The sequence below is a fragment of the Haliotis rubra genome, unplaced genomic scaffold, assembly GCF_003918875.1.
Source record: "Haliotis rubra isolate DU_JTF1 unplaced genomic scaffold, ASM391887v1 Scf125, whole genome shotgun sequence".
Taxonomy (NCBI): Eukaryota; Metazoa; Mollusca; class Gastropoda; order Lepetellida; family Haliotidae; genus Haliotis; species Haliotis rubra.
The window spans coordinates 1,442,750-1,470,065 of NW_025765170.1; the positions used below are offsets into that span (position 1 = coordinate 1,442,750).

At 42.1% G+C, this 27,316-nt stretch overlaps 1 protein-coding gene across 1 annotated transcript in view; it reads left to right on the plus strand.

The window, feature by feature from the left end:
* LOC124266361 (probable G-protein coupled receptor CG31760) overlaps window positions 1-22,107 on the plus strand; it is a 259,647-nt gene extending 237,540 nt beyond the window's left edge. Inside the window, exons 10-14 of the mRNA XM_046701172.1 lie at window positions 11,089-11,157; window positions 11,853-11,991; window positions 14,279-14,390; window positions 16,200-16,397; window positions 19,005-22,107. Of these exons, the coding sequence (XP_046557128.1) occupies window positions 11,089-11,157; window positions 11,853-11,991; window positions 14,279-14,390; window positions 16,200-16,397; window positions 19,005-19,214 (728 nt within the window). The 3' untranslated portion in view covers window positions 19,215-22,107. The remainder of the gene's footprint in view (window positions 1-11,088; window positions 11,158-11,852; window positions 11,992-14,278; window positions 14,391-16,199; window positions 16,398-19,004) is intronic.
* The last annotated feature ends 5,209 nt before the right edge of the window (window positions 22,108-27,316 follow it).

The following is a 27,316-nucleotide window of genomic DNA, read 5'->3' on the forward strand; positions in this document are numbered from 1 at the left end:
GTCACGTGAATACATTACTCTCGCCTCGAATAGCTGGGAAATTGCTGATGAGGCATAAAGCAATGTTCATTCATTCATTATGCATTATTTACAACAATTGGCTGTGTCTGCATTCGTTTATTTAAAGATATGTTTACAAATGCAAGTTCGCAAGCTGTTCATATACCATCTTGTTTATTGAAATTCCTCACGCGTGTTTGCAACTGGGGAATGGTCATTTCTGCTGCGTATTTGACGCAAACATTCAGCTTATTGGGATGTCTGGTGTATGACGATCTATAATGGTAAAAGGCTTGGCATTTGAAGAGGTAGTGGAACTCCGACCAGCGACCAGACTGTATGGTTGCACAGGGGTTTGGAAGTTCTAACAGTGGATAGGACATTGATCTCGGGAAGAATATATTTTTCACAAATTTTCAGACGAAATGAGTTTGGGGTGTTTTTTAAATTTAATTTACTGGGTTTGTATTTTAGACAGGATGATTTGGTTACCGCTGTAAAAGGGGAAGTTTATTGTGTTATAGTACACCGAATTATCGGTCGTTTTTCCATTCGTAGACACCCTGTGAAGATCCGGACTTAAATAAGTAAACATCACCAATGCTTGTAGTAAGAGGGGGCGGTGGGGTAGCCTAGTGGTTAAAGCGTTGGCTCGTCACGCCGAAGACCCGGGTTCGAATCCCCACATGGGTACAATGTGTGAAGCCCATTTCTGGTGTCCCCCGCCGTGATGTTGCTGGAATATTGCTAAAAGCGGCGTAAAACCAAACTCAGTCAGTCAGTCAGTTGTAGTAAGAGGCGACTAACGGGATCGGGTGGTCAGGCTCGCTGACTTGATTGACACATGTCATCGTGTCTCAGTTACGTAGATCGATGCTTGTGATGTCACTCACTGGATTGTCTGGTCGAAACTCGATTGTTCCAGGCTGCTGGAATATTTTAGCGCGGCGTTCAGCAATAAAAAAAACAAAATCATTCGCAGACAATCTAGCAGTAAGCATTCCGACCATGGTGTTCCCGGAGTAACGAGGTTTCGTTTTTCACAGATATTAATGCTGTCACAGAAAATATCTCACCATCTCGCCCCCCTCATCATCAGCCGTCTCCCTGGAGAGATCGACACGGCATAATGATAGATTCAGCACGCTCAACTGTCAAATTGGAGGGGTATTTAATCTGGGGCTTGTCACTTGTCCATGTCAATATGGCCTTTGTCGGAACAGGGACGCAATATTATGTAACTAATATTGTTTGGAATGTTTTAGATTCTAAGGTCACTTTGATGTGTAAATTGAAATTAGATTGATAAGAAATGCAGGTATTTTTTCAATAATGTTGGGAAAGATGTATATTTCCAATCCGGGGGAGGCCAAAACGTGTTTTCCCATTTCAAATTTATTTCCATATCCTTTTTATAATTGGGGAAAGATACGTGAAGTCAAAATTACACACACACATCGTTACTACGCTAACGAACAAGAATTGTCGAAACATTTAGCCAAAAATGAAATACGTTATTAAACGTTACTGGGATGAAAACACTGAATTCGCATTCACCATGTTGATGTCAATTTCATTACGAGACTGAGATCGTGTACTAGTCAGTCCAGGCAATACATGTCACTCAGGAATACCTGTTTTGTTCGATTAGGGTAGAAACTGGACATTTAATGTCAGTTATCTCCCCTTTCTCGGGAGGATAGCTATTAATCACTCGTTTTCTTTGTCCAGATATTCGAAATGTTTTAGTTTGATTATTGGTGGCTGTGGTGAAAAACATAAACTCACTCACTCACGCACGCACCTACAGGCCCACCTACCCACCCACCCACTCACTCACTCACTCAGTGATTGAACAACAAGACTAACAGAAACTATTAATTTACCATTCCTTCTCTTCAAGATCCATCTGTCTGACCCCAAACACTCGGAATTACAAGCTCGCGGACATGGTCCTCACCCATAAGTAATGATTCGAAATCACTCAGCGGCCGAAGCAGGCTATCAAAGTTTGTTTGGTCAACACTGACCATTGCCCCTACATTAGAGCAATAGCCGCGTCGCTTGTTGGCTCTTCCCGGCTTTACAGTTCCTCCCCAACAATGACCTTCCTCGTTGCCCACACATGACTTTGTCATTAGCTGTTTCTTTCACCTCCCACTACAAAAATAAACAAATTCCAGACATCAGCCAAAGATGACTTACCGAAATAGCAGCAAGGGTCTTAGACGCTTATTGATTGCCTATAATCAATGCATAAAGCTTTAAGATTCTTTACTTAATCCTCCAAGATATTCTATCAATGTGGGACAAAGTGACCTTTACTTTAGGTAATTCCACGTGGTATTGACAATGCAGCCTGGCCGGAGTCTTTCGCCGGACTTGGCTAGACCGGACTTGGCCTGGCCGGACAATTTCACTTAGAGGTAATGTCGGACGATGTAACGTCGATCTCAGAAGAGGGTCATGTGACATGTTGCTGAAGGTGGTTCATCCTCTGGGGCTTCATCTCGGGCGGCGGGTCAGCCGATGGTCACTTTGATTCGCAAAAATACCGGGTTGGAGTCGGAACCAATTTGGCATCTTTCCTAAGTAGCCATGACCGTGATAAGCCTTAAGTGAGTGCTGTTTTTCCGCCGGTTGTAGCAATATTACAGAGATACCAGAAATGATCTCCACACACGGTGTCCATATTAGAACTCGAACCCAGGCCATTTACGGCCAACGCTTTTACCACAGGGCTATCAACCACCCTTTAATGTCTGAATATATTTAGATTCTTTGAAAATACTTCAGTTGTATTGGAGTTTTCCTTCTTGATCATAACCAGTGTCATTGCTAACAGATGTGACGTATATATTGGTGAGTCATTATGAAGCGAAAGAATAGATCGCTGTTCATGCTATCGACCATTCGTTTGTTTTGTGAAGAGTCGATATTAGTTGCACGGTTGTTATATTGCTGAATATTTATCCACGTTGATTTCGGCTACCTCTTAAGTCCAGTTCAGATGAGGGTGATACGTGGCCCAGGGGATAAAGTGGTCGTCTATCCTGGGTTCTTGTTCCTACACTAGTCCAACATCCGTCGTGAAATCACTGGAGTACCACTGAAAGCGGGTTTAAATCAAAGTCACTCACTCATACAGCCCTCGTGTTATTCCTAAAAAATTCACTGTCCACATTTCTGCTGACCATTAAGAATCTGACTCTGGGAGTGATCGATGGATGGGTCTCAACCCAACAAAAGTTCTAGAATTTGTACTTTACCGAGAAAGTGGAGTCCCAAATAAGGCCCCATGTTACCTTTGACCACTTTCTAAGTGGCATTGTGTACTCCTAGCTTCCGGCCGTGGGAGCCGTGCCAATTTACACTTGTCAGAGTGTTACACAAAATACATGCATTTGTACGTGATATAGACTCCAAGTTGTCCGACCTTCTCTTTTTGTGGAAGCTGCGATGGCTGAGTGGGCTAGACGGCTGACTTTGCGTGCTGGCGATTAGGTGCATAACTCTGAGAGTGGGGGTTCGAATCCCGGATGGGACTCAGCTGAAAAGGTTCTAGAATCTGTAATTTACTGAGAAATGTTATCCCAAATATAACATATATTACACTTGACCACTTTCTAAATGGCACTGTGCGACGAACGCGCTCTGTTTCACTGTCTAGACTGTCATTATGATAATCAACCTCATTTATCCTGTCTTTCGTAAATTATCAAGTGATTTCAGTTCATCTTGCCGTGAAAAGGGTGTCAACAGACTTCAGAAGTCCGGTTTGCACCCTTACCAAACAAGTCTGGATCGATGGTAGCGCCACGTGTGAATAACATGAGTTATGTCCCTTTGACGTCCCTCTTATTCACCAATCAGATTCCACCTCATATCACCAGCAGATGCTTTAAATTAACTCACGGCGCCCAGTCAAGGCGATCCGATTGATAATCAAGATCTATATTGTAATAAAACAGCCTTACCTCACAAACTGCTTCCAATCACTTGAGCACTTTCATTGAAAACATGAAAAGATTTGGAAAATATCTCTCGACGTCGAGTTGACGGTACACATGCAATGTAAATCTTTCAATCGACCGAAATCTGCGGCAGTCGCCATTTTGGTGTCGATTTTGTTTCTCGGTTTGATTGGACTATACTTAGGCTCGTTAGTCCAGGCAAAATATAACGTCGCCATCCAGCCTAGCTGTGGGCATCGGAGTTTCACAGACGGTAAACTCCCTTGCCCAGAGAAGATGTCAATTGTAGAACCTTCATGAACTTATTCCTGAAAACTTTTAATTCGCCCATCACTTTTGATATCTTTAAACGTACACGTAGACCAAACGAGGAACGCGTTCTATTCCAAGGTCTAGACAGTGATCGCGAGGATCAACCCAATTTGCCCTGTCTCGCATTTCGTAAATTATCCAGCGATTTCAGTTAAGCGGAAGGAATGTCGCTTTGTTAATGGTCATGGGTGTCACAAGACGTAAGCGCTTGTCAACAAACCTAATTATTCAATTACGTCGTTCGTCGTCTCTGTTGATGGCTGCGTGGTAAGTACGGGTAATTGATGGAGCTCATGATGAAGACGTTCATTTTGGATTTGGCTGGTAGTTAGTTGTTCAAAGTTATTAACAAATGGCGTTTCCAAATCAATGATCGTGTAGTTATTTCAAAGAAATAGTGGGTTTTCAGTTCCGAAATTGTTTCGGCAATCGCTGTTCTGGTGATTGACGTCGAATCGCCGTAGTTCGACGGATAACAGGGTCGTGGTTCGACCGTGGTTCGAATCTCACATTGACAGAACTTATCTTTGGCTATCCAACAATCTTTGCCTGATCCACATTGGACGTCTCCGTGATCTCTTCCGTGTCAAGCTGCACTCACTCACTCACTCTGCCCGAAGTAAACGGTTATGTGCTTGAAGCCGCTTGACGATTTTATGTTTAATGATTTTTTGTTTTAGTGTATGCCATCTTGAAATGGTTAAAGCTCGAACTAACATGGCGAAACCACGGACACAGGTCATAGGTTCCCGGCACTGAGGGATGCAACTCTGTTACGGAACTTGAGACATTGTCCACCCGTGCCCCTGTTCTGTTGTTCACTGTTTAGCAGTGCTGCACAGCTCCACTGACTGACACCCACCCACCCCCCCCCCAAGTCTCGTTAATGCATCCCTCATTCTCTCCACAATGTGAGCCAACGTTCATCGACACAAACATTGAGATGTCTCCAGGCGCGAAATTTTCTCGTTCCAAGCCCTTGCAATAACGTGTACTTTTCATCAAATATAATGCATTGCCTTTCGGCTTGGCAGGAATAAAATTGCACATTTAACAATTCCATATCAACTTTCAAACGTGGGGTTGTTGCCGAGGATAAACGGATGCAGGTTCCCCTGATTTCCCCAGGGTAGAAGGTGCAGGATGAGATTGTTCGGCATCTAGTTTCATCAGTCGTTGTTAATAGTGAGGTGTCCAGTGTCGGTACCCGAGATGTGCCAGCCCACGTGTGTGGAGCTGATTGTGGTCTTTGTTGACTCTTAATGATCCAGACCTCATCAGATTCTGTTATATATATACATCATCTTTGATCGAGAAACTTGAACATTTAAGTGTATTGCCGAACAGGAGATATTTAATATTACTGAGAATAAAATTCGAGAGCACACGAAACCATTGCCTGATTCAGCTTCATGATAATTCGGGGCGATGGGGTAGCCTAGTGATTAAAGCGTTCGCTCGTCACGCCGAAGACCCGTTTTCAATTCCCCACATGGGTACAATGTATGAAGCCCATTACTGGTGTCTGTAATATTGCTGGAATATTGTTTAAAGCGGCGTAAAACTAAACTCACTCACGGAATGGAGCGTTATTATTTTCTTTATTCTCCTCCTCCTCCTCCTGATCATCATCATCAACGTCGTAATATTCGTCACCATCACCGTCATCAGCAACGTCGTCATCATCAGCAGCAGCAGCATTAGATTTATTATTGTTGTTGCTACTGTAATGTTTCCTACAATGTTGTGAGACCAACTTGCTATAAATCGTCCCCGATCTTAAGTGACAAGTGAACATTCACTAAGTTCTAAAACTCTGCTTCGTCTCAAAACTATGATTATGGTCTGCAGCACGTCCATATGTGTAAGCACTTGGTAATAATTCACAACTCGCATGGGAATCCTGAAAGGGAAGAAGTCAGTTTCGTGGGCATTCTTAATTTCCTCATGAGGAAATTGTCCAATCAAAGCACAGACGCCGTCTGAGTTGGGACATATGCAGAGTCGGCAGGTATCCGTGATCAAAACAAGTCCCAACACTCATGGAGATGTAGATGTGTACGTGCAGGTTCTAACAGATGACTGCGCAGACAGAAACACGGCCTGATTCCATTAGCGATTTGACCCAAGAACTGCGTGTCACAGGAATTTGGAGAAGGAAAACACTTCTATTGCTCTTTTTTCTGCCAGGAATCGTGATTTGACGTTTTCCTTCGAGTAAAGCTCAGGTTTTCTTGCTTTCATTTCGCAGTATTGTATATTTTTTCCGTTTCCACGAGCCAGACCCGTGATGAGGGTCTTGAATTGGTCTCAGGCAACCCATGCTTATCGTAAAACTATCGGGATTGGGGGTCAGGCTCATAAAGACTGACTGACTGACTGAGTTTTACGCCGCTTTTAGCAATATTCCAGCAACATCACGGCGGGGGACACCAGAAATGGGCTTCACACATTGTGCCCATGTGGGGATTCGAACCCGGGTCTTCGGCGTGACGAGCCAACGCTTTAACCATTAGGCTACCCCACCGCCCCTTCATAAAGATATGAGCGAGAGGTGGTTGGCACGTTCTTAGTCTGTACGATTTATAGTACTTCCATAACAGATTGCATTTAAGTAAACGCCCTCCATACTTACAACCCCTGAAGATCCCGGGTAGAATTGATCTTCAGCAACCCAAGCTTGCCATAAGAGGCGACTAACGTGGTCAGGTTCGCTGACATGTTTGACACATGTATCCCAATTACGTAGATCGATGCTCATTATGTTGATCACTGGATTGTCAGGTCAAAACTCGATTATTTACAGACCGCTGCCACATAGCTGGAATATTGCTGAGTGCAGCGTTAAACAACAAATCAACCAACCAATCCTCCATACCAATACAGAACAAGGCAGAATATGTTTGCAGACATCGCTTGGTGTTCTGTTGTTTAAAATGGAAAAATATTTCTACCCCATTGTCATTAAGTATAGTATGACCAGAAATTATTGAGAATTTTAGGAATATGTTTAATTGGATCTCTGGTATAAACAACCTTGACCAGCTATCAAGTGCTTGGTTTCATTCAAGAGAGACAACTCCGTTAATCCTTTTTCATTAGTTTGTGAAGAGTTATCCCCCTTTGTTTACTTGCTAGCAGACGACATTTTCAGTGATACTCAGTATGGATGATTTAGAGAAGAGGAAGTTGAATTTAGAGTATTATAACAAGGACATCAGATCAGCTAAAGTGATTTCAAGTAGAACAGGCATCCCTTTGTCCACTGTTTATCGTGTTTTGAAAAATATTGCAACTGGATATGGCACTGAGCACCAGGGAGGCGCAGGTAGGCCCAGAAAATTGACTGTCGGTGACAGGAGGCGGCTTGGTATTCTTGTTTCTAAAAACAAACGAAGGAGTTTAGAAAACTTAAGGCTGGATATGATTGATAGAGGAACTGTGGCTGTCTGTAAGGAGACAATTAGAACTGAGCTGCATGCAATGGGTTGGCAGAAAAGTCGAGGAATTCCATCACCGATCATGAAACCTGAACAAAAGGAGCGAAGGTTGAACTGGTGCTTACAGCATAGAAATTTTAACTGGGACAATGTGATTTTCTCAGATGAAAGTTCTGTGTGGCTGTTTCCTAATACACTGAAATTCTGGACCAAACAAACTGAAAAACCTTTGAATCAGCCCCCAATGCACAGTCCGAAATGTAACGTGTGGGGTGGCATATCTGTGTTAGGGGCAGCGCCCCTCTGTGTATTTGAAGGGAATATGAACAGTGAGCAGTAGGAGTGAGCAGTGAGGGACATTTACTTCCATCTGCTCACGTGTTCTATGGATATTTTTTTATTTTCCAGCAGGACAACGACCCAAAACATCGTTCAAAGCATTCACAGGCCTGTTTTCGGACCCAAAATATGACATTATTAGATTGGCCAAGCTATAGCCCTGACCTAAATCCAATAGAAAATGTTTGGGGAAAGTGTCAATAAGAAAAATCTGACAAATATTGCTGAAATGAAAGAAGAGGTGGTCCGATATTGGGACAGCATGGACCACGACTTTCTAACTTCTTTGATCAGTAGTATGCCCCGCCGCATTGAAGCCTGCATTGCTGCCCATGGTGACTTGACAAAATACTAACTGTTCACCTGTCTTTGAATCTGGAGTTAGTTCTGCTAATATTCACATTTAATACGTGAGTAATGAGTGAATAAAAAAAAAATTACAATCTTAAATTTTCAATAATTTCTGGTTGTACTGTATATCCAACTAATTGGACAAACGCCATCCTTGATGACACGGTGTCATCGTTACTGGATGAAGTTTTTCCTTTGAAGCTGGTAGAAGGTGGGCGTGCAGTTTGAGATTGAGATCAAGAAGATGATCCAAGATACCGGAGACTGCCAAATGTCACCACTGATGAAATCAAGGCACTTCTCATGAGAAAGTTGAGAGCATTCTAATGAATGAACTGAGAATTACGAAGGTTTCGACACGCAGGGTTCAAAGGAATTTCAAGCATGCGATGACGTTGTGTCTCCAATGGAGACTTTGTACACCACCTGGAGGATACGAGAGTGAGATCAAGATACTCAGCATTGTTGGCAGAAGTGTTTGGCACTCAGAGGGAGTTACTTTGAAAATAATTAGGGACCGGTCACTTATTTGGGATGGGTATTGAGCTGAAATATATAAAAGATATATAAAATACTTCAGCACATATTGAAGATGTTCAAAGCGATCTTAAACCCGGTCACTCACTCATTTCAAAGTAGCCTGCAATGTCTCGTCGTGATCTGTATCTGTAACTTTGGTCTCGATGGCCTCGTGGTGAAAGGAGTCGCAGGGTTATGTCCCCTTTGCCGCGCCAGGATCCGAATACTCACAAATCATTACCCTCAGTTCAATCCGATACTCATTGGTTTCCTCATTGTTTTATATGTCTACCAACTACGTTTTTTGTCTTCATCTATTGTTGATTTGCTATAATACAATTTTGACGTACCTGGAAGATGACACGTTAATGAAAGTGGTGTTGAATTAGTTCCTCTTTTGGCCTCTTTTGAACCATATTATTGTTACATGGTTGCATGTGGAAGGACAGACCTAAGTGACGACATGGTGGTGAAAAAAATACTAGAAACTTATTTCGGCTGAACTGAGATTCGAACACGTGATCATAGGTTTTCTCGCAGGCTTCGCGGAAGCAGCCCTGCAACGTAAAACCTTGTTAGTTATTATTGTAAAAACCGAGTAGCTCATGATAAAACTTGATTTCTAGTTCGGATAGCTCTAAGCTTATGGGCAAACAGAAAATAGTGTATTGTGTTTGTTTCTATCTTGGTTTCTTTTGTTTCTGTTATTTTGTTGTTTTGTTTGATGTTTTGTTATTGGGAAGGGTTGTTTGTTTCTTTGTTTGTTTTGGGGAAGGTGGTGTTCGTATACGGATGGGGGGGAACAGGGTTTGTATTGGTTTGTAGTGATTCCGCGACTATTTTAAAACTACTTAATTATTAACGATGCCAAATCCATTTCTCAAGAGTATACGTCCTTTCACCCAAACTTTAACCATTTCGGCACAGTGTGATGGAGTTTGATCATGAATCATGCATGTCAAGATGTTGTACTAGTATTTTATATAAATTGCAAAGACGGCAGCAAGAACGTTTAGCGTTGACCGTGACCTCGAGAGAAGACATTTTACTACCGCTTCGCATAGTATATCGTATGTAGACACAACATGCCAAAAGTATTGCCTGAACATCCTGAAGCATCTTTTCTAGGTAACATAGGCGGATCCAGAAGGATCCAGACAGGTTAGAACTGGTCTTCAACAACCCAGGCTTGTCACATGAGGCGACTAACGGGATCGGGTACTCGGTGCTAAACAACAAACAAATCAACTTGAACCCAGTATAGGAATAATACAGTCTTTCCCGGAAAGCGATGAAGTTCAATCTTGTAACATCTATCAATAATCAAAAGAAGAAAAGATATGGTTTTCGTCCTGCATAACCTGTGACACAATATTTAGTCGAAAATTGACAGAAAATGCAAGAATGCTCAGCTGACTGGATTAGTTGATTGGTGCGGATAGGAATGCTTAGCTCATTTTATCAGGAAACCAGTTTTACAAATATCTCAAAGGGCATAACCTTTATTTTAGCTGCGTATCAACGAATGATTGTTGAAAGTCAAAACAAATTCTCACTAGAACGATAAATCAAATGCACAGGCATGTTTTCTAAATGGTACGGGGACGGTGGGGTAGCCTTGTGGTCAAAGCGTTCGCTCGTCACGCCGAAGGCCACGGTTCGATTCCCCACAATAGTACAATGTGTGAAGTTGATTTCTGGTAATATTGCTGGAATATTTCTTAAAAACGGCGTAAAACCATACTCGCTCAGTCACCCACTCACGCAGCGGTCGGTGTGGTTTTCTGTTCTCGCATAATTTCCGTTGCAGGTTAAGTCCCAATCTGGTTATAAGCGTCACTCTTCTTCGTTTCTTAAAGAACACCACTTTGTCTCTGATTGCTATAAAATCCTATCTTTATGTTCGACATCACGTAATTGGACAAGTATTCTCTAAGCGGAGATTTGACATCTGCAGGTCAGTAGTTTGTGCCATGACGTCACTTCCGTCTTTGATCTCGAACCAGGAGAATGAAGTACTCACGGCTTCAATCGTCTTTGTTCTGCTGTAGAGCCAGGCCACCACAGCTGTCATTAGTGGAATTAGGAGTAAGTCCCATATGAACACGTTATTTGATAATAATTTAATTCTCGATTCGCTTTTTATGTTTTAGGTAAAGATGTAAGCGGCCTCAAGGCGTACCAGTGTTCTTCCGACTGGTGGGATCACTCCGCTGTAATTGGTGAGTGTCAACAGGCCGCTTTGCTTGTACGTCCCGCGCAATTAAATCCGACACGAAAATGAGATCCTTGGAAGATCTAGTATATGGATCATTAAGAATCTGTTTACTAATAACGTGATTATAAACACGTAAATGTCACATCTGAAAAACATGTGATTAGTAAATTCCTCGGAGGTTAGGACATCGATTGCATGGTGTCGGGGAAGGCAGGTAACGATTTAACATCTGTCCGATGGATAATGACTTTTTTTCTCTTTTGGGGGCGGTGGGGTAGCCTAGTGGTCAAATCGTTCGCTCGTCACGCCGAAGACCTGGGTTCGATTACCAACATGGGTACAATGTGTGAAGCCCATTTCTGGTGTCCCCCGCCGTGATATTGCTGAGATATTGCAAAAAGCTGCGTAAAACTCAGTCACTCACTCTTTCTATTTTGTCAGATCCGTTATTTTCCTACAATGATACCCAGATTGTTTAAAATATGTCTAAGGTTCGATGGGGGTAGCCTCAAGGTTAAAGCGTTCGCTCGTCACGCCCAAGATCTGGGTTCGATTCCCTACATGGGTACCATGTGTGAAGCCCATTTCTGGTGTCCCCCGCCATAATATTGCTGGAATATTGCTAAAAGCGGCGTAAAACCAAATTAAACTCACTCACTCACTTCAAATATGTCTATATTTATGTCTTTTTGGTTTCAGCGGAGCTGTTGTTTTTACTGTGGGGCGTGAGGCTGTGTATAGTCGTACGGAAAGCACCGTCAGAGTTCAACGAGAGTCGTTTTATAAGCTGGGCAATATACAACGAATTTCTACTTTCTTTATTTCTCAATGTGTCAATGTAAGTTCAAAGTTTAATACATATATAACATTCTGATGAAATATTTATTGAATTTCTGACGCAATAGCCGCAGAAGTCGATAGAGTGCCGATCTCAGTTAGGGACGTTGGGGTAGCCTAGTGGTTAAATCGTTCGCTTGTCACGCCGAAGACCAGGGTTCGATTCCCCACGTGGGTACAATTTGTGAAGCCCATTTCTGGTGTACCCAGCCGTGATATTGCGGGGATGTTGCCATAAGCGGCGTAAAACTAAACTCACCCACGTTCTCAGTTAATCTCTGACATAGTCATTGTTTTGAGGCGCCGCAGTTGTGTCCCTTTGCTGTGAAGGAACACTTGACTGTGAGATTGAATCTCAAATCTGTATAGTTGGCGATCTGTGCACATTCGACACTCCTCTCGCTTTAATGGGACTCATGATATGTTGTCATGAAATAGTGGTAAAAAACTACTTTTACTTCATAGAAAAGGTAATAATCGATCTATTTCAGAAAAATAAAATAAATGAGGCTACCAAATAACTATTGTTAACTGAAATGACTGCAGGAACGTTTTCCAAATTTGCGGTGGCATTTTTCTTAAACGTATTAAATATTTTTACTTCAGAAATTGTTCGGAGTTTAATATGTTCCATATGCGTTTAAGTGACAAGTTCACATAGATTCATAGACGAATGTAAAGTATGGTATTTCAGTATATTAAACACTCACTTGCCATATTTCTGCTAAAAAGGAAGTGGAACAATCCAGTGAGTGAGTTTTCTCCTAAAAGGTAAACACCAAGCTCAAGATGAGATGCAAAACTTTATTGCATATGGTTCTCCTTGTGGCGTGATGTACTTTGGTGTCAGGAAATGTGACGGAAATTTGAAAATAAAACCTAAATCTGAGATAATTTAAACATAATCTAGTGTCAGTTTTTCACCAAATTAGAGCAAAAATAATACCTCTAATATGGCAAGCCAATCGATTACTCCATACATGAGTGTCTCTTTTTGCAGTATCAATTTTCAAATCCTAATGCTCTTTTGTATCGAGTTACTTAAACATATCATTATCATCTGCAACCGGGCAGAAGATGGGTGTGCTTTATGAGCCCATGTGCGTAAGATGTCACCCTCAAGGTCACCAAAGCTCTTAAACCAAGTGCGCCCTCGTTAGGGCCTTCCTCTGTCACCTGCAGCCCATTGCAAATCACTGAACATTTGCAGGTCCCTTGGGATTTCAGCGAACTTCTGTGGGCCTTTGGGACCAGCTGACAATAGTCCACTGAGCTAGATCCGTTTTCCAAAGATGGATCCGTGAAGATGCGGGTTAGAATTGTTTTCAGCAGCCCATGCTTGTAAAGGTCGACTAACGGGATTGGGTGGTCAGGCTCGCTGACCAGGTTGATGAGTGCCATCGTCGATGTAGCCTTGCATAAAAATTAATAGTTTAAATGATAGGTAAAAAATAATAGTTTAAATGATAGGCAAAAATCAATAGTTTAAATGATAGGTAAAAATTAATAGTTTAAATGATAGTTTCTAAAAAATAATAAATAACAGACTGAGGTCCTTCTACTGTCCGCTTACCGAGACTTGCCTCTTTAAATGATAGAAGTACTGTACTATACATCCATGGGCTTAGCATTCAGTACAGCCTTGGAGCAAGGCTAAGGTCGATGCTAACCTGGTTCAGACTGGTTCAGACTTGATGATTTTCAAACCTCAGTAATATAGCCTTAATGTTGAAGCGGTGTTAAATAAGAAACAAACAAAACGATTGTATTACGATGATTTTAACTCTATGTTAACTCTATGGGAATTCGAGAGACGAGCGCTATGCCCGTCTTGTTAGAAGGGCCTTGAGGTTTGAAAGTTAATGCACATATCACTATGTTCTAACTAACAGCCATCACAAATTTAAACTGACCATTGCTTTACCGTCATAATTGTGAGGACCTTGGGATGGTGGGTATACAGATGTGAAACGTCGTCTTCACCACGACGTTGACCCCATCATAGCCGAGCATTCGTCAGCATATTTTTCAGTCTTTACGTCGCATCATATCTTTTCAAGTCAAGTACTATTAGTCTTCACTAACCCATGCTTGTCGTAAGAGGCGACTAACGGGATCGGGTGGTCAGGCTCGCTGTCTTGGTTGACACATATCATCGTATCAATGCTCGTGCTGTCAATCACCTGATTATTGACGAATATTGACGAAACTTGCGTCATCCACTCTCTTATTCTTCGTTATTTAGTAATTATTAATATGATAACTAATACGTGTTTTTTTTATTTCAGGATATTTTTGAAAGATCCCTTCCCAACCAACCCTGACCTGTTGTATTTAGTGGTGTTTATTCATACCCAGCTGACGACCACGGTCACCTTGGCATTCCTCTTTGGTAGCAAGGTAAGTGATCAACGTCATTTGGTCTACCAGGAACGACATACTCGAGGAGTACCTGACCCTATTTGCTATTATTTGGCTTCCTAGTTTGTTAGCACCAACCCTTACGGACCAGTCCTTTAAAGCGCTGCAATTTCCTGTGCAGAGTTGCCTCCCTTGGACACGCCAAAATCCTATCATAGTGAGTTCAAGTCCCAGTTCGCCTTCATTATGGTTCCTGCTTTGCAGAGGAGCCAACCCGTTCGGTTGTTTCGTTGTTGTTACGGTTTTATACTAAAAAATACGACAGTGCGATCATCCAAAGTAGGAATTTCTTATATTTGGTACATGTGAATTTTTGTAATATCATGAGTACAATGTTGGAGATTCAATTGCGTAAACGTCATTAATAACACTTCCGTGTTGAACATACTCACGATGTCCGATTCTCAGTTTAATATGTAAAGCTGCATAAGCAGTGAAGGGTAAATAGCACACAAGAACTGATAGGCAGGAATCCCCAAGAATACACCCAATTAGAAAAACGAATGCTTCTGGTGCAATTGCAAATTTGATCAATCAAGTTACTACTAAAGTTTGTAATATACCCTTCTATAACATAACAGACATGCTATTACTGTTGGAATTCATATTGACCGTTATGTGTGTGAATGTTGTGAAAATAGTGTTTTTTCAAAGCAATTTTTCTATTTACAGCTTAAAAGGGTTCGCAACTCTGAACGGTCTGTCAGCACCACGTGTGCCCGTTGGTTTTACCAAAGTCTTTAAATCCAGCATCGCCAGTACTTTAATCAAAGTTACAGCAAACTAACTCACACACTCTCAGATAAACTCGGTTATTACAATGAAAATGGTTTGAAAAATAAACTTTAAGGCACTATTTTAAACCACACTTCCCTTAAAAAAAAATCATGCATTTCTCTCAATAATACCAATTATCAGCCCTCAGGGAAGCTACCATATAATTTATTCCCGAAAACATTTACGTATTCAGATTACGATATTAAATTAAAAAGTGGGAATGAATTAATGCAACATTGCTTTAAATCGACTTTCGCGCCCTCTACCGGCTGAACATTATTTCAAGCGAACCCCATAGAGTTATGTCCCTTTTAGCCCTATCTACGAATATTCTATAACGCCTTTGGAGTCAGAACTCAGTTCTAGATACACAAAAAATACGCGCAAATTGTGATTGAAACACCGCGTGCGACAGTTTTCGATGTACGGAGCAATTGTTTACGTTCCAAATATCATTCGTAACTACTCGCCTCTTTCCGTGACCTACAAGAAGACTCGTACTTCTATCGTACGCCATTATTGTCAAGAATCGTGGCAAACCAATCAAATCGCGCATAGTAAACCGCATTTCGAAGCATTTAAATGGCAGCACCGTTGAACTTTGAAACTTCGCTAGCTATGCAAAGCACAATTTTATACATAAACTTTGAGCTAGAGGATCAGCAACTCTCAACACAGAAACATGCTTGAATGACTGTATATTTGTTTTGTCCACGGGATATAGCTATAGGGTATTCTTGGAGTAGCCATGTTTGGAAATTCATAGTTATCTTTCCTTGGTACAAGTACTAGACTATTTTCATCTCCGTGCCCGTTTGCGCTTAGACAGGGCCTAGTCGTAAACATGACCACGATAGGGGTACGAAACGCCATTCGGCTTGCCGGAATGACACGAGTAGTTACGAATGTCCAAATAAAGCAAGTGTTCCCTGTTTGGAAGCTGTTCGCCTCAAAGTTTCAATTATCGATTTCATTTTACAACATTTACATTTTATGGGGTTTTTTCCACAGTGCTACCTTGTGCTTAAGTCCAGTTCTGGCGCAAAAGAACAGCAAAACCAACAACAATCAACAATGCTGAGTAGGGGCTCCAAATACACCCTCGGGACCAAGCCAGCAACTGCTATGACAAACACAGCTTCTTCAAACGGATATGGAGACCGTGTTGACGAGGCAGAGTGCGAGAGTTTTCTTGAGAAGGATATACAGGTAGTTGTCTTGGATAAGGACTTAAAGGTACTTAGATTGGATCTCAGGGTACACCTTCATAATGTCCGCATCGTTAATGCATCTGCTTGCGTAATGTGATTGCGATAAACACTTATATCTCACTGCTTGAATACCCGTGAAGATCCGGGTTAGAATATTGATCTTCAGCAACCCATGCTTGTCGTAAGAGGCGACTAACGGGATCGGGTGGTCAGGCTCGCTGACTTGGTTGACACATGTCATCGGTTCCCAAGTGCGCACATCGATGCTCATGCTGTTGATCACTGGATTGTCGGGTCCAGACTCGATTATTTACAGACCGCCGCCATATAGCTGGCATATTGCGGCGTAAAACTAAACTCACTCACTCACTGCTTGAAGCACAGCTAAAGGCTCTTGTCGAATGAACATCGTCATGTGATCACGTGCAGTACATTTGCATATTCAAGCACGTACATTACAAATTTGTGTTGTGCTGTAAGAATGAGAGCTCGTGTAATATACTACCTACATTGAGACAAGAAACCGTTGACGTAATTTTTTTATGTGGAGGGATATGACTATTGAAATAGGTTCATGGTACATGAACACTTCGTAAGAACGCGCCCTGCTCCGCGGAAAACATTTCCGCTTCGCCGAGCCATTCACCGATCGTGTTCCCGTGAAGATCCGGGTTAGAATTGTTCTTCAGCAACCCATGCTTGTCGTAAGAGGCGACCAACGGGATCGCGTGGTCAGGCTCACTGACTTGGTTGACACATGTCATCGTATCCTAATTGCGTAGTTTGATGCTCATGCTATTGATCACTGGATTGTTTGGTCCAGCCTCGAGTATTTACAGACCGCCGCCATATAGCTGGAATATTGCTGAGTGCGGCGTTAAACAGCAAACCAACCAACCAACAAACACTGATCTTGCAAAGATTTACAGAATACAAACAGTTGTCAGTGAAGGATTTTCGCTGTTCAAGATGACATGTTTGTTGTTCTCGTATATATGGGAAGTTTATTTATGTTCCTGTAATACTTTACCCCTTAAAGGTTGGCTTATTGAAACTCATTGACGTCAACACAACAGAGACGATAGGTCATTTCTGCTAAAAAAATATGCCTCTGAAATGACCCATGGCTATTATAAGCTATTGCTAGCACATGCCCGCGACGTCACGTGTAGGAAATAGAACTTACCCTGAAAGGTCCTTCTAAGTACTACCAACACCCACTCAATGTCACTTTCAAGTTCCTGTAGGTATGCATATGGGTTGTTCAGTAGCCTTCCCACTTCACACACTTCACCATGATATTCCTCTGGTATTACTGAAAAAGGCGTAAAGTAATACCTACTCTCTAGCTCATGTAACGCTCCTTGTACATGGTCTCTGTGCATATTAACACTAACTCGCTCTATAATTCGCAGCTCTCAGTAGGTATTAACATTGACTACATGTAACCTGTTAGCTCGCTGTAGGTGTTAACACTGATTACATGTAGCCCTGCCAGCTCTCAGTAGGTATTGACACTGACTACATGTAACCACTGTCAGTAGGTATTAACACAGATTACATGTAACTTGTTAGCTCCCTGTAGGTATTAACACTGTCAGCTCTCAGTAGGTATTGGCACTGACTACATGTAACCCTGCCAGCTGTTAGTAGGTATTAACACTGATAACATGTAACACTGCCGGCTCTCAGTAGGTATTAACACTGATTATATGTAACTTGTTAGCTCCCTGTAGGTATTAACACTGTCAGCTCTCAGTAGGTATTGGCACTGACTACATGTAACCCTGCCAGCTGTCAGTAGGTATTAACACTGATTACATGTAACACTGCCAGCTGTCAGTAGGTATTAACACTGATTACATGTAACCCTGCCAGCTCTCAGTAGGTGTTAACACAGATTGCATGTAACCACTATCAGCTCAGTAGGTGTTAACACTGATTCAGCTCTCAGTAGGTATTTACACTGACTACATGTAACCACTGTCAGTAGGTATTAACACAGATTACATGTAACCCTGCCAGCTCTCAGTAGGTATTAACACAGATTACATGTAACCCTGCCAGCTGTCAGTAGGTATTGACACTACCTACATGTAACCCTGCCAGATCTCAGTTGGTGTTAACACTGACCAGTAACCCTGCCAGCTCTCAGTAGGAATTAACACTGCCTACATGTAACCCTGCCAGCTCTCAGTAGGTATTAACACTGATTACATGTAACCCTGCCAGCTCTCAGTAGGTGTTAACACTGATTACATGTAACCCTGCCAGCTCTCATGTAACCCTGCCAGGTAGGTATTAACACAGCCAGCTCTCAGTAGGTATTAACACTGATTACATGTGACCCTGCCAGGTGTCAGTAGGTGTTGACACAGATTACATGTGACCCTGCCAGCTCGCAGTAGGTATTAACTCTGCCTATATGTAACCCTTTGAGATCTCAGTATGTATTAACACTGACTATATGTAACTACCACCTCTCAGTAGGTATTAACACTGATTACATGTAACCCTGCCAGCTCTCAGTAGGTATTAACCCTGTCTACATGTAACCCTGCCAGCTCTCAGTAGGTACGTACACTGTTGATGTGTCCTGTTTCAGGAGGAGTTCAAAAGGCTGTACATGCAGCTGGAGACCCTGAAACAGCGAAACATGAAGATAGGCAACCGCCACCTCCAATACAAGCTGTCCGCCATGACAGAGGCCGCTCAGAAGGATGACCTCCCAGACTCCACACCCTCTACGCCCAATCTTAACGGCAAGAGGATTATAATCAATCTGGACGACTACCATGAATCTACCAACGTATAGCGAAAGTTGTGTATCTCATGTATTCGATGCAATAGTGTTTGTGTATGTACAGACAATATCTGCAATGTCTTCGAGTATGCCAGGAGAAGCGGAAGTGTTTTTATTTAGAATTATGAAGACCGAAGCGTTTTGTGCACACGTTGAAACGCTTCATTCAGTATGAATGGATGAGTGAATGACGTTTGCCGTGACCTTCGCCACGACGTACAGGCGACTCCAGTATTGTTCAATTTCGAGGAATTATTACCTTGTCATTTTGCCACGGTTTTCTTTTGTGTGTGAATGCTTGGTACCGAACACGAAATGCGTTGTCCCAACGAAAAACGCCAGTGAGTGGTTGCTTGCGATGTCACATTAAACGCGTTGCCCCAGCGAAAACAACGCGTGTGTGACTGCTTGCGATCTCCCACTAAGTGCGTCGTCCCAACGAAAACGCCAGTGTGGATGGGTGTGACCTCCCACGAAACGCGTCATACCAACGATTGACGCCCGTGGGTTGTCACATATTTACGAGTTCTCTGCATCTTTGCTTCCACGGTACTGATGGGTACCAGCCAGTGCCACCTATTGCTCAACATGATGTAGACATGAAGATACCAACTTCACGCACCTCCAGCTCCGACCCCTCAGCTGAATGCGTGGAAATCTAGCTTGAGCACGATACATCCGAGTGTATTAGCACCGTACAGGTAGATGGTTGGTTTGTTCTGTTACCTGCGATATATAACAACGTATTGGACTGAAGACACTGCTCCAAGATTACACCTGTGTCGTTAGGGGTGTGACAATTAAAGCACAATTTATACCTTCTCAGGCAGATACACTGCTTGAATTATCCACAGTGGCCATACAGCCAACGAAGTCCGGATTCTTTGTGAATGACCTTGAGAATAGTAGTTCGCCTTTTCCAGATACAATCTCAACCTTGACCTTCTCAAAACATGTAAAATGCAACTAGACCTAAGTAACCGAACCTCATGATTCAAGACACTGATCTCAATTCTATGTAACGTTCAGCTATTCAGGACCTGCCTCTATTTGATATTGAAAAGAAGGGCATTTGATTCGCCCTCATCAAGTTAACAGTCGTGTAATGGAAAATGATCCAAGGTCTGGGCTGAGGTCATTGTTGTGTTCCTATCATAGTTTCATTGCATGAACTCTAACGTCATCAATACTTCTCGAAGGTATGTATGTATACCACGTTCTTCAATCACGTTCTGCAAACACACAGTCGATTTGTCACGTTTCTATTCTAGTCAACCAATTAATGGAGTCCTGACATTGAAGCATTGTGTAGAGATGATCACAAGGCCGATGTAATTTGAGCACTCATTGGTCTAAATATTTCTGAAAGAGACCTGGACCCAGATTTTCGAAGCTCTCCTAGTGTTAAGATGGCCGTAAGTGCCATACATTAACATTAACTTACGACTATCTTAGCTCTAACAGAGCTTCGAAATCTAGGCCCTGCGGTTCAATCGTCACATGACACCATAGAGGCTGTTTGAATTCACGGGTGATTGAGGAACGTGGTGTATGAACATGTTTGGGGGTTATTGATGACGTAACTCTAACGAAATCTCATCTGTGTCCTTTACGTCAGTTGTTGAACTGGTGCTGAATATATCTATCACTTTCAAGTCATATGTATAACCTACTGATTTTTCAGGAAGTTTGTGTTGGCATGCTCCTTCACAGCAAATACTCAACCCTGAATATGCGTCAGTAGATTCGTGTGTGTTACGAATGAACGAGAGACAATACCATTTCTGTTAATACTATGTATTATTAAGGAGCTGCATGTGTAAATATAGCCTTGACCTTAGCAATGACAGTACAAGTGTGTAATCTTGTTTTTAGTCAATAAATGCACTTAAATATGCATTAATGCATTAATTTTGATACCCATGTCAATTGAGCACCGCTAGTCCAGTATTGATTTAACCATGTCCCACCGTGTGTATTATACTGTTTTGCTTTGTTATACAAACGTCTGTTAAGAAACACCAACGAGTAAGACTTCAAATAATAAAAGTTGGTATATTAGCCTCAAGTAGTCCGCTCTTCCGAATGGCAGTGTTACTTTTGTGAACTACACTACTCGTATTTGGTTAGGGATACAAAGAAGCTCCACGTGCAACGTTAAGACAGCGATGGTGCAGTGTCCTGAGTGACGTCGTGAATGACCTTCACACCATGGGCTCATCCGATAACTCGAGATGACACCACGTGTGTGATACGCTAACACTGGGTTCCGTCTTCCCCAACGACCCCTTTCCAAAACGATAACACCTGTCATTAATCCTCATTCCTCAGTGTGTGAAGGCGAAGGTCATCTACCACGTCGGTTAACGTTATGCGGACTTCATTATTAATTGACGTATCCTTAATGAAAGACGAGGAAACTACACCCTGGTGACAAAATCAAAACACTTTAACAGCTGAAGCCTTAATATATGCTTTAACTGTTACACAATAACTGTCAAAAAAGGTGCTATTTTGATGGAACTCACGAAAGCCCTGCAAGCTTTATGCTTCAATTCTGAAATCGTACAGCACGTTAGTGCCACAGCCAAATGGTAGTCTATCCGCCGTCTATCCATGTCTGGATTAAACATGTAACGATCTGCGAGGCACGACAAGAAGCCGCGATGAAAGTATCCGTGAACTAACGATGGTTCGCCGTTATTATCTGTTATTAAATAACATTGTTGGTTGAGAAGAATTTATTTACGTTTTGTCATATGAAAGTATCCATTGTTTGTTGCCAGTGTTGTTTGCCTTCATCCTCCCAATGTACTATACTCATCATCATGTTGACACATCATTGTATGCAATTCTCACCACTGTATATAAAGACGCATTCTCAAATAAAGGATTTTGTTTTTCAGAGTTTCAGTTTTGTTATTATTGAACAAAAGTGAGCGTCTTTAGAAACGTTCCAGCAATACCAGGGCCCCGTTCCTCAAAGCGATCGTAGCGCTACGACAGTCGTACGTCTATGTTAAAATATTGGAGTTACGATCATCTTAGCGCTACGATCTTTTGAGGAACGGGGCCCAGGGCCTAGATTTTCGAAGCTCTCTCAGAGTTAAGATGATCGTAAGTGCTATTCATTAACATTAACTTACGCTAAGAGAGCTTCGAAAATCTAGGCCCAGGACTGGAGATGTTGACGTCACACATTGCACAGTACCAGGAAAGGGGAATCGAACCTGGGACTTCGGCGTGATAGGCGAACACTGTAACAACTATGCTACCCCATCGCAAAGCAACGAGCAAACGCTTTCACCACTTGGCCATGCTGGTGATTCATGAACCTAAGGGTTGACACTTTTTATCGCCGTTTTCGCAGTCGCATCTTTGATATGAAAGTTGCACCCAAAATGGATCAGTTTAGTTCAAAGCTGCTTTGAACTACAATCTTCAAAAGAAAAAAGAAACGCACAGTAGTTCATTTCGATATATTTTGACAGCAATCGTCATTAAACCCATTTCTATGTTTGACTCCCATTAATCATGTCGTGTTTGTTGTGTATTGCGTGCAAACGCATCCCAAAATGAGTGAGTGAGTTAATATTTAACGTCACATCGGCAATATTTCAGCCATATCGTGACGAGATCATGTTTGTCATTGAAATGGAATATGTGTATATTATAAAAACCTGTCGTCAAAGGACAGTAAAACAACTAGCATATCACAATTACAAAGTGTGGAAAGTTAAAAGTAATAGCACTATTTGGACAATACAATATAAAACAGGCTATAGATTGCCAACAACTGAAGGTAGATCACCATACTAGGGACCATGGGGACTAACAGTACATTTGCTTCCTGCATGGGCGCATCCCAAAATGTGTTTGTAAAAGTTTGTCATAAAAAATGAGAACGATACATGAAAAGTGTATGCAGAAAATCTTTTCCACGTAATGCATGTACAATGTGTTGGAAACATGAGTTGAGACATCGTCTGTAAAAGGCCAAACCTAATGCATCATTTCATTACGAAATTTATGACGTAAACGAAGATAAAAAATGCCAAAATTAAATGCAACTGACCGAAATATTGCCATTGGACGTGTGGAAGCAGGGGAGTCCCAGTCTGTCATTGTCGACACATCAGTGTCCACCACAGCACCAAATCTCGATTATGATATCAATATACTCGCTTCAATTCGAACCAAGATCATCCCAGAAGTGGGAGACAAAGAGGAACCACTCCTGCTGAGAACCGACTCATCCGGGTGTTTCACCAACGTCACCGATTTGCTACAGCAACGAGTACTGCAGGACAGGTGCCTGGTCTTCGAAGAATTTCCAATCAAACCATCAGAAATCGTCTGAGAGAAGTGGGAATTCGAACATATCGACCAAAAGTTGAACCTGTCCTGACACGGCGTATCCAGTGGTGCAACAGGGTACCGGTATGGAACCTGGGGAACTGGCGACGAGTTTGTATATTTCATGCCATGACTCGATCGCCTTTCCTTCTGCAACGACGGGATGGAAGACAACGTGTCTATCGACGTCGACATCCAGTGGAGGGAAAACAAACGACCTGAGCTGAGCTTTGCGCCGAACTGCGTTCGACAGGTGGACAGATTTGGTGGCGAAAGCGTCGTGGCGTGGGGAGCCATGTCCTACACGGGTAGATCAGAGCTAGTGGTGATTCAAGGAAATCTTACAGCAGACTCGATTATTCACAGACTGCCACCATATAGCTGGAATATTGCTGAGGGCGGCTAACCAACCAACCTGATCAAAAGTCTAACATAGTGAATGGAGTGGAACTACGGGATCCTGCCAGAGCGAACGCTTTACCAACTAGGCCACACTACCACCCTCCCGACATGGCCACAGACTGCGGTGTAAAACAACATTCAGTTACTGGTTATATATCAATACAATTCCGTTAGAATTATCTAGAATGCATGCTCCTCGAATAATCTACCCAATACAGCATTGAGACAGAATGCAGCATCAACTTCACGTCACTTGTGTCATCCGTCACATCATCTGATCACTGACGTCACCATTCCGTATAACCACGTCACCACATCAATCAACGATCACACCATCGCCACATCCCCTCGGCACCTCCACACACAAACTATGGAAATTTATGCCATGCCAGAAATGCCATGCAAGGAAGTCAATGAGCGCAATATACGAGAACAGCGTAACTTCCTTGTGGAACCATGCATAGGATTAATGTTATGTCAGTCAAAACACAGTACTTAGTTTGTCGTAAATTTCAGCACCATTTCCATTAGAAATACATCGTTGGCAAAAGCTGTTAGGATCTATAACTGTCAATATTATTTCCTTTCCTTTCAAAATTTGATAATTCAAACACGACACATTTCTCCTCATGTTAAACTTCGAGATTTATGGGGATATAATTCACTCAATAAAAATGTGTCTATTAATCCCCATCGAAAAGCTGACAGAACTATTTCCTATCGGACTTAAAGAAAATGATAATACCCTTTATTACGGTCCTAAATCGAAATTCCAATATTCCAAAGTAGCGGAACCAATCGATTGACAGTGCTTTATACGCCAAAGCGTAGTTATGGATAGTTCTGAAAGACGAAACTGCCGTAGCCAATCATGCATAACTTTATTAATTTATCAAGCAAAAATATTCTCTTTCCAACTGAACCTCTCAGTCATATTCTTACCCACGCTGAGATTTGTTTATTAGGAATATTGCCATAATACATGAAAAACAGAAATAATACAATACTCTTGACCGTAACCTTCTCAGCGAACTGCCCTCTTGACACCCACACGGCCTTCCGAAAACAAGCATTTCCTTTTTGGGCCCAGGTGGGTATAAAATCACATCCCCTCTTATACTGGTTTTGGTTTGGTTTGTTGTTTTACGCCGCACTCTTGCTATATGGCGGTGGTCTGTAAAAAATCGAGTCTGTACCAGACAATCCAGTGATCAACAGCATTAGCATTGATCTACACAAATGGGATACGATGATATATTGTCAACTAAGTCAGTGAACCTGACCACCCGATCCCGTTAGTCGCCTGTTACGACAAGCATGGGTTGCTGAAGACAAATTCCAACCCGGATCTTCAAGGGTATCTTAAATACAGGGAGTCCTGGGGTAGTGATATCTAACACCAGCTTGGAGACGAAATCTACACTCATTTATGACAGCTGACAGAGTGTTGGTTTGGGACCGGTCTCTTTTCTGCCAAAACACAGGATATGACTTGTTTGGCTTGAGACGTGTGAGCCACGGATATTCTCATCATCGTGCAGGTCATTGAGAACGGGCTTGTGAACATTTTTAGAGCTCACTCAGCGGGTTCCAAGCATTAACAAACAAACACACCAAAAAACATCCTAAACGAATAAACGAAATACTAAAAAGCACTCAGGATCTAAACGCCTTCAGCAAAAAGGTAGAGTTCATATGAGTGAGTGAGTGAGTGAGTATGGTTTAACGCCGCTTTTAGCAATATTCCAGCAATATCACGGCGGGGGGACACCAGAAATGGGCTTCACACACTGTACCCATGTGGGGAATCGAACCCGGGCCTTCGGCGTGACGAGTCAACGCTTTAACTACTAGGCTACCCCACCGCCCCTAGAGTTCATATGGATCCAAGCCCATGCTGGTGTGTTTGGCAACACACATGCCGACCAAGCAGCCAAAGCGGCTCTTACAGCCTATCAAGACTAAAATTCTTCCAAAAGTTGCAAAGCGCAAATTTCAAATTCTAAACTAAAACATGAACTAAAAAAACAACTAAAACCACCGTATAAAATCTACCATTAATCTGAAAACACTGACAGGGTGATAACCAAATTACAAACAGGCCATAGAAAATTAAATTCTAATCTACATAAAACACACCAAGCAGACAAGTGCACCCACTGCAGCAAAACAGAGACGCCCGATCACGTCCTTCTCTGCAAACACTACCAACAACACTGAATGGTGCTCCAGAGCTCTCTGGACACCAAACACACCTAACACAACAAAGACTCCTGACTCACAATGCTTGTGAAAATGTACATCACTTCCTATTAGAATGTAGACTGTACAGCATTCAAAGAGAGATATTAATGTTAAATATTAAAAATATTGTAAAACGTGATTCTCCAATCACATTGTCGCTGATGTTACTTGGAAGTCCTGACCTGACTATTCAACAGAATGAATGCATTTTCAAATGTGTACAAACTTTTATTCATCAATCAAAACGTTTTGAGTGATCACATAAGTCGTGTCCCTTCCTCTCTTCTACCTTCCTATCTCTTCTCTGTATTCTTTCCTAAGATGTACATAATTGAAATTGTATGTATGAAAATATTAGGGAGCGGGTATTTTAAGTTGGATAACTTATCCCCAATACCTTCACATTTGTGAATAAAATATGTTTAAATCACTCCTGAGCCCAATAAAACGACCCAAACTTCCAAAGCTTTAGGTATATATCTATTCAAAACTAATCACCTAGGTCGCATATAATCCCACATAACCAATTAGTACCAATATAAAAAACATGAAACACTCTACTGTGAAAAAAACTCACACAAAAAAGACACATACCAACCAAACCACACAGTAGTTCAGCTCCCTTTACCACTTCTGGCAAATTTACAAATTCAGAATCCATACAACACTTACAGCTTGTTTAGCTTGACCTGAGCTACTCGACATATGCATGACCCGGGAGGTCAAATGACGCAAACGGCAGGTCGAGTTAACTTTTTTAAATAGGGGAGCAGAGAATGTTATTAATGTTAAGCCCGAATCGGAAACATTAAACCACATGTAGCTTCTTTTTTAAGTTTCAAAGAAAGTTAGGACATTGCTGATTTCTCGACACTGAAATGTCAAACGGCGACCTTGTCTCGGCTGTGCGGACATGTTGACAATCGACTGACAAAGGTGCACTCCTTCACAATAATAGACCCAACCAGTTGTGACACGGTCACACAATGCATTAGTATTCACTTGATCAGGTCAAGCTGAACAAGCTGTAATAATGCATCCCTAAAACTCCGTTTAGGCTGCCATGTACGTCTTTCTGTCTGGCGGGCCCGAGTGCGAAATACGCAGTATGT